The sequence below is a fragment of the Octopus bimaculoides genome, chromosome 2 (genome assembly GCF_001194135.2).
Source record: "Octopus bimaculoides isolate UCB-OBI-ISO-001 chromosome 2, ASM119413v2, whole genome shotgun sequence".
NCBI lineage: Eukaryota > Metazoa > Mollusca > Cephalopoda > Octopoda > Octopodidae > Octopus > Octopus bimaculoides.
The window spans coordinates 52,023,598-52,032,592 of record NC_068982.1 but is presented as its reverse complement, the minus strand read 5'-3'; the positions used below and the strand labels follow the sequence as shown (position 1 = coordinate 52,032,592).

At 36.5% G+C, this 8,995-nt stretch overlaps 1 protein-coding gene across 1 annotated transcript in view; it reads left to right on the top strand.

The window, feature by feature from the left end:
- The first annotated feature begins 812 nt into the window (after positions 1 to 812).
- LOC106867409 (rRNA N6-adenosine-methyltransferase ZCCHC4) overlaps positions 813 to 8,995 on the top strand; it is a 21,193-nt gene continuing 13,010 nt past the window's right edge. The window contains exons 1-5 of the mRNA XM_014912276.2: positions 813 to 920; positions 2,745 to 2,946; positions 4,086 to 4,275; positions 6,594 to 6,685; positions 8,648 to 8,720. Of these exons, the coding sequence (XP_014767762.2) occupies positions 848 to 920; positions 2,745 to 2,946; positions 4,086 to 4,275; positions 6,594 to 6,685; positions 8,648 to 8,720 (630 nt within the window). The 5' untranslated portion in view covers positions 813 to 847. The remainder of the gene's footprint in view (positions 921 to 2,744; positions 2,947 to 4,085; positions 4,276 to 6,593; positions 6,686 to 8,647; positions 8,721 to 8,995) is intronic.

Sequence of the window (8,995 nt, the reverse complement as noted above, 5' to 3'; positions counted from 1 at the left end):
ATGATGAAATCTTTGCTTTGTTGAAGAGGTTTGATAACACAAAAAACTGCCCATCATTATTTCTCATGTTCCCAAAAATGATTAATATATTATCATTAAGCCAATTGTATTTTCCTCATTATATGATTATTAGATATGTGAAGGTCACTGCATTAAATATGTTGACACTAATTTAACTAAGGAAGAATTACTTCGTTAGAAAGCGAAAAAAAAAAAATTCCAAGAGAGGAAAATGGTTTGACTTAAACAGAGAAAAAGTACAGATCATACTTAGATTTACTAGAGTATCTGGTTAATAGATTAATTTAGAAATAAAGTGATGTAATAAAAAGACGATCTATGTTCTGCCTGTAGGCGTGGCCGTGTGCTTAAGAAGTTTGCTTCCCAATCGCTTGGTTCTGGGTCCAGTCGCACTGCATAGCACTTTGGCCAAATGTCTTGTATTATAACCCCAGGTCAACCTTGTGAATGGATTTAGTAGGCAGAAACTATAAGGAGCCTGTTGTGTTAATGTTTGCCCCCATCATCGCTTAATAACTAGTACTGGTTTGTTTATGTCCCCGTAACAGCAAGGAGTAAGTACCAGGTTAAAAAAAAAAGGAAAAAAATTACTGCAGTCAGTTTGGTCGATTAAATCATTCAAAGTGGTACTCAAGCGTGGCCGTAGTCCAATGATTGAAACAAGTAGCAGATAAAAGATGCGAAATATATATATTTTTGCTACCAACATTTTAATTTCGCATTTATTCTCTGAAGGATTAAATATGTATTCACTTGAAGACCTGACTGTTCTGCTCTGCAGGCAAATACAACCACTATTTCACATCGGCGCACATGGCCAGATAAGATGGCAGCGAATGTAAATAATAACGATGTAGTATTGGATTCTACTGCTGCTAACGCACCACACTGCCCGCATGGTGAGACTATTCTTGACTCAGTAAACTCTGGCTTGTTTTCTTATAATTACGTTAAGATTTTATTCCATAAATTATGGTCATTCACTAGTAGATCCGATGTTTTCTTTTATCTAGAAATACGCTCATCTGGTCTTATTGAACCCTTGTTATAAACAGGTGTTATTTGAGGGGACCCCTACGTTGTCACTCGAACTACTAAAAATGGCAGTTCAATCTATCAGATTACTCTCTATCTTCTTAAAAATTATATAGTTTTGATGAACTTGGCCGGAAAAAAAGGTGCGACGTCTAGAAAGACTTTAATCACAGTTTGATGTTATCAAAAATGACTTCGAGCTAAACAACACCATGCTTATCTCTCAATACAGTCTCTTCGCTTACCTAATAAAAACTAATTACTTATGAGAATGTGTTTTTAGATATGCACACAAGGACTATTTCATCTTTGGTCTTTTATTTCTTTCAGTTATTAGACTACAGCCATGCTGGAGCACCGCCTTAAATTTTTAGTCAAATGAATCGACCCTAGTGCTTTTTATTTAAAGCCTGGCACTTATTCTGTCGGTTTCTTCTATATGTTTATTTGTTTGCATGCATGTATCCCCCCTCTCTCTCTCTCTCTCTATATATATATATATATATACACACACACACACACAACCTCTCAGTGCTTCAAACCTTTTACTGTATTATTATTTTCATTTCAATAGCTAAGTTGATGGAATTACCTAATAGAAGTACTCAGAGTCTATAGAGTTGCTCTGCAACATCAGCTGCCTTTCAACAGGGATTATTTTCAAGGAGCTTGCTTACGAACCACATGGTTCCGGGTTCAGTCCCACTGCGTGGCACCTTTCGCAAGTATCTTCTACTATAGCCTCGGGCCGACCAAAGCCTTGTGAGTGAAACAAGTAAAAGAGTAATCTACTTGATGGCTCAACACTTGTCAGAGGGCAGGTCAACATAAGCAAGATCCTGTTGATTCCTTTGCTGGTGAATTGTTCACATTCTTGACTGTAGCAAGAGGATTCTTAAGGTTTTGGGCAATCTTGCACTGGCCAAGTCTACCCTCAGATTGTCTTACAGTACGACCTCTTTGAGAATCAGATAACTCTTTTTCTCCTGGTGTTCACAGTATGGCTAGTTGCTATAAACTGTAATCTGAGAAGAAAAATAACAATATATTAACAAGTTTGAAGTACCAGGTAATTTCTGCACAGATAAAGCAGTATAATGAAAGGTGTCTATTTACTTTTGAGAGGTGTGTATGTGTGTGTATCATCATCATCATTATCGTCCTTTTAACGTCTGCTTTCCATGGGTTGGACGGTTTGACTGAGAACTGGCAGGCCAGGAGGCTACACCAGGCTCCAATCTGATTTGGCAAAGCTTCTACAGCTGGAAGCCCTTCCTAACGCCAACCACTCCGAGAGTGTAGTGGGTGCATTTTACATGCCACTGACACGGGACCCAGTCAGGTCGCACTGGCATCAGCCATGACTTTGATTTCACTCGGTTCAACAGGTCTTCACAAGTATGGCATATTGGCCAACGATTAAAGGGTGCTTTTAAATGAGCCAGTTATGTGACACTGGCATTGGCCATGTCTACAATCTCACTTGGCTTGCCAGGTCTTCTCAAGCACGGCATATCTCCAAAGGTTTTGGTCACTTGTCATTGCTTCTGTGAGGCCCAACATTTGAAGGTTGTGCTTCACCACCTCATCCCATGTCTCTTCCTGGGTCTACCTCTTCCACAGGTTCCCTCCACTATTAGTTTTCCATGGACATATTTGGAAAATATTCTTTCAATGTCTCTTTGTAGGGCCAACATTACTGTTTGTACGTTACATCTCCGGTGGTAAATCAAGCAAGAGATTTTATGCATGTTCAGCTTGTAGAGATCGTAAAGATTGTAACTTTTATCAGTTAGAAGATGAAAAAATCTCTGAAGCCAAATTGAAAAGAAGAGAAGAATTCAATAAAAGTCAACAGCCACCATTTACACACGAAAACTATCAACAAAGGTAATATATCATCATTATCATTGTTTTAACATCCACTTTTCCATGCTTGCATGGATCAGATGGTATTTGTTGAGGCAGATTTTCTATGGCCAGTTTCACAGTGAGATATTTCCCCTTGACCAGACAGGTTTTCAGAGAAGACTGGATAATGCTTGCATGATGTTGATATTTGTTTACAACAATCATGCAATGCCAAAGTAAGAAGACATTTTGTTCTTAGTTTTATGTCTGTCTAACTTAACCTACACGGTCAAGCATTTTTATGTATATTTCTAGAGGTTTCCTTTCATCATACAAATGCACACACTCACACACACGTTATATATACACATATATATCTCTATATATCTTTTACTTGTTTCAGTTATAAAACTGCAGCCATGCTGGGGCACACACCTTGAAGAATTTTGATGAACTTATTTTATTCTAAGCCTGGTACTTATTCTGTCAGTATCATTTGCCAAACTCCTAAGTTATCGAAATGTAAACATACCAATGCCAGTTGTCAAGTGGTGGTAGGGGACAAACACTGACACAAAGACATCTGTACACATACTCACTACACATTTATACATGACGAGCTGCTTCCATTTTTTTGTCTGGTGCCACACAGTGGGACTGACCCCGGAACCATATGGTTTGGAAGCAAACTTCTTACCACATGAGTCATGCTGAGAGACATACATATATTTATTTATTTATTTCAGCATATTGTATATTTTTTGGATTTATTGAACATGGGATATGGTATGTAGCATTATAACACCCCTTAAGATTATTTCTGTAGGTTTGTTTTTTAACCATGTTGGTAGGATTATTTAAATGTGTTTGTAGTTTAATGTAGAACTTTCTGGTGGGGGGGTCCTTTCTGAAGACTGAAACTATTCTAACAAAATAAACAAATACAATATATCAACAAGTTGAAGACCAAATATAGTTGGAAACTGATAATTTACAGTTCAGGGAAATTGTTTTTAAGGCTATACTTTAACATGTTAGTTACTGTTAGTGGTATGTATTTTTTCAAGGGAATATTGTTTCATTTTACAGGTGAATCAATATTCCTTGGATCACTATACATTATTTTTTTTTTAAAGTTTGGTTCTGTATTTTTATTTTAATGCTTCTTCTAATTGAAGATTGCAAAGATTTTGTGAGAGCCCAGTGGAATCAAGATGTTATTGTATTGATTGTCAACTCTTGCTCCTTCCTACTGAGATAAAGCAACATCAACAGAATTCTCACAAACTTAAAAAGAATATCACCGACAAGATGTTGTCCAACCCAACACAGTTATTTCCTCCTTATCAAAGTAACAAAGTGTATGCGGTGAGTATAAATCATCATCATCACCACCACCATCACCATATAATTATCCTTAATGGGATTTGAACTCACAGTGTAAAAGTGTCATAACTAAATACCATAAGGTGTATTGATTCTGTCAATCCATTGCCCTAACAATAATAATCATCATCATCATCGTTTAACGTCCGCTTTCCATGCTAGCATGGGTTGGACGATTTGACTGAGGACTGGTGAAACCGGATGGCAACACCAGGCTCCAGTCTGATTTGGCAGAGTTCCTACAGCTGGATGCCCTTCCTAACGCCAACCACTCAGAGAGTGTAGTGGGTGCTTTTATGTGTCACCTGCACGAAAACGGCCACGCTCGAAATGGTGTCTTTTATGTGCCACCCGCACAAGCCAGTCCAGGGGCACTGGCAACGATCTTACTTGGCTTGCCGGGTCTTCTCACGCACAGCACATTTCCAAAGGTCTCGGTCAGTAGTCATCGCCTCGGTGAGGCCCAATGTACGAAGGTCTTGCCTCACCACCTCAGCCCAGGTCTTCCTGGGCCTACCTCTTCCACGGGTTCCAATGATAATTGTTTTGGCGCAAAACTAGCAGTTTTGAGAAGGGTTAGTCAATTAAACTGAAAGCAAAGCTGACCTTTACAGAATTTACATTCAGAATGTTAAAAGCCAGAACAAATACCCCAAGGCATTTTTCTGATGCTGTACTGATTCTATCACTCTATCACTCTTATCATTTTTAACATAGACACAAAGCTCCAAATTTGGTGAGAGGGTTTAGTCAATTAAATCAACGCTAGTACTTGTCTGGTACTTAATTTCATTAATTCTGAAAGGATGAAAATCAAAGTTGACCTCATCAGGATTTGAACACAGGCATGTTGTCCAACATCCTAACAATTTTGCTAATCTAATTCCCTTGATGATCAGGTTGATGATATTAATAATAATTCTTTCTATTATAGGCACAAGGCCTGAAATTTTGTGGGAGAGAACAAGTTGATTACATTGACCCCCCAGTGCTCATCTGGTACTTATTTTATTGGCCCCCATAAAGATGAAAGGCAAAGTCCATCATGGTGGCATATGCTAACAAATCTGCTAATGATTCACAGAGGCAATGACCAAATGACCAAGACCTTTGGCATTATGCCATGCTTGGGAAGAAGACCCATCAAGCTGAGTAAAATCATAGTCATGGCAGATACTGGTGTCATGCAATTGGCATCCGTGCCAGTGGCAAGTAAAAGCACCCATTACATTCTTAGAGTGGTTGGCATTAGGAATGGCATCCTGCTGTAGAAACCATGCCAAATAAAACTGGAGTGTGGTGTAGCCCCTCAGCTTACCATCCCTGGTCAAACTGTCCAACCTGTGCCTGCATGGACAACAGACATTAAATGATGATGATGATCAGCTTAATAATGATTGATGATGATGATGATGATAATAATAATAATAAAAGCAGCAAGCTCGCAGAATCGTTTGCACGCCGGGCAAAATGCTTAGCAGCATTTCATCCATCCTTATGTTCTGAGTTCAAATCTTGCTGAGATCGACTTTAACTTCCATCTTTTCATAGTCAATAAAATGAGTACCAGCTGAGTACTAGGGTCAATGTAATCAACTTAATCCCTCCCTCGAAGTTGCTGGCCTTGTGCCAAAATTTGAAACCAGTAATAACAATAATGATTGATTTTTTAAATTCTCAATTGCAAAATAATGCTAATAATATAGCCTGAACAGGATAAACTATCCCTATTTTGCAGAGAAAAGTGTAGGTGGCTAGCGATTGAGAATTTAAAAAATCACTTCTTTAACTTTCTAAAAGACCTCTCAACGCTTCTAAAAGCAAGCTTTGTTTGTTTATTTACGTTTGTCGTAATTTGAATTTAATAATAATAATGGTTTCAAATTTTGTCACAAGGGCAGTAATTTTGGGGCAGGGAACTAGTCAATTACATCAACTCCAGTGCTCCACTGGTACTTATTTCATCAACCCCGAAAGGATGAAAGGCAAAGTCTACCTTGGCAGAATTTGAATTCATAATGTAACAACAGGCGAAATATTGCTAAGCATTTCATTCAGCATGCTAACATTTCTGCCAGCTCACCACCTTAAATAATAATAATAACAATAACAAGTCATATTTTTAAAAATAATATTTCTATGAAAATCAAAATCTTCATTACATATATGCATTGTTATATACTTTATATAACTTCTTTTAGCAAACTTCAAATAAGTTGTTGATAAAACATCTGCAGAATAAATAATTTGTTAAATTATTTTTTAATTTCTATTTTTTTGTTTTGTTTAATAAATTTCAGCAATACCATTTTTCTAGAAGAACTCTTGATTTGCTTAAAACCACTTTTGAACAGCAAAATATCAATCACATACTTTGTGTTGGTGTACCTAGGTATGTGTTACCCACCTCTTTATTCTCAATATCCATCAATATTTCTATGTGTTTTTCTATTCTGATATAGATATGATGGGTCTGACATACAACAAATCTTCACTTTCATCTTTGTAGACCAATATCATGAGCTCTGACATCTCAACATTATTCCATGTCTTCCCAGGCCACAGGCATTTCTGATTGTCACCATAACCCAACTTTCTACCTAGTGTTCATCTTCCATTCACATTACATATCTATAGCAGTAGTCTTCCATTATGTATTGAGAAGACCCATCAAGCCAAGTGAGATCGTAGTCTTGGCTGATGCCAGTGTTGTGTAACTGGCTTGTAAAAAGTACCCTTCAAATGTTGGATGATATGCTGTGCTTGAGAAGACCTGTCAAGCCAAGTGAAATCAAAATTATAGTTGTGGCTGATTCCAGTGCCATCTGACTGGCACTTGTGCTGGTGGCACGTAAAAAGCACCATTTGAGTATTGGACCTCACTGAGGCAGTGACAGGTGACCAAGGCCTTTGGTGATATGAAGACCTGCCAAGACAAGTGAGATCGTAGTTATGGTCATTGGCAGTGTCATGTAAATGGCACTTGTGTTGGTGACACACAAAAAGCACCCCTTACTCTCTTGGAGTGGTTGGCATTAGGAAGGGCATTCAGCCATAGAAACCATGCTAAATCAGGCTTGAACCCGGTGTAGCTCTCTGGCTTATCAGTTCCAGTCAAATTGTTGAACCCATGCCAGTATGGTAAGCAGATGCTAAATGATGATGTTGATAAAAAGAAGAAGAAAAACTAACCCTTACAAGCCAGTAAGAGAGACTTCACATAGTTGCTTAATTTGCTAATAATAGAAATGGATTCTCCCTAAAATCTCTCCTTACTATCTTAAAAGAGGAAGGACACATTAGATAATGTGATCCAAAATGTACTATCTAAAAATGATGGGATAGTCACAGTTGAAACACTGTTAATCATAGGTTTGGTCAATCAGAGCTGACCATTCTTTAACCCTTTAGCATCTAAACTGGCTCTACCTAGCCCAAGTATTCTACCTGTTTTATGTTCAATATGACCAGATCTAGCATCTCATACCATAATTTCATTCTAAAAATATACATTCACATCACCAAAATCTTGAAGCCATGAGGCAATGCATGATTAATTCTAGTCAATATGAATAAATAAACATTACATTTTACAGTGTAATCTGAATCTTAAAAGATAAACAACAAAAATGTCTGAAATCTGAGTCTTTCTCCCTCATTGAATGCTGTAGTAAAGTCTGAAAAGGCTCGGTATAATTTGGTACTAGATTAGTTTTATTCCCTCTTTTGTACTCTAGTTTTCACTATACTTTTCATTCATGGATCCTTTAAGATTCTTTTCTATAATAAAAAAATGTCACCTTATCAGATATGCAAACGATATTCTATCATTAACTCAATAAGTTTTGATAAGGATTTCTTGAATCTATTTAAGAGTGCATTTGTTTAGCTATAAATTCTGAAAATTAAGATTAATTGTTCTGTTCTGTGTTTTAATGTGTGTATTGTTTACAAAAAATCATTGTTGTTATATCAAAGTAAAACTTTAAACTCTAAAATTTCTCTTTCTATCATCTGTAAATGGCAAACTCAACTCTTGAGAATCTATTTTAAGCTTGTTTGTAACTTTTCTTACTATTTACCATATTTTCTGGCATATAAGTCAACATTGTATACAGTGTAAACATGTAGTATTAACATTCAAACATTGTCCCTATCTTTCTAAATCCTGCTGCAATTCACATAGAATTTTTGTTCCAAAAAACTCAACCTGTATGACAGAAAATATGATATTAATATTTCACTCTTAAGAATTTCTTGAAGTACCAACAAAAAAATGAGAAAATTTTCTCCAATTTCATAATTTTAAATTTATAAAAACAATAATCTTTTATTTTATCTAATTTAATCTTAGTCTCCATGAAGCCATCCAAAACGAAAAAAACTGCAAGATAAAATCTCTTCTTCTTGACTTGGATCATAGATATGTAAGTTTACATTTCATTTGTGTATGAGAAATGCCGTCTATGTTTCAGATCATTGAATCTCAATTACAAAATGTTTTGAGAGGATATCAAGTTTTATTAACCTTTTAGCATTTAAACCTGCCATATCCACCCTAAATAGTCTCTCTATTTTATGTTCAAATTGGCTAGATCTGGCCTCTCACATCTAACCTCAATGTTACTCAAAAAATAAACAATCACCTCATTGAAATCTTGAAACTACAACATAATATTGATTAATTCAAATCAATGAAAGC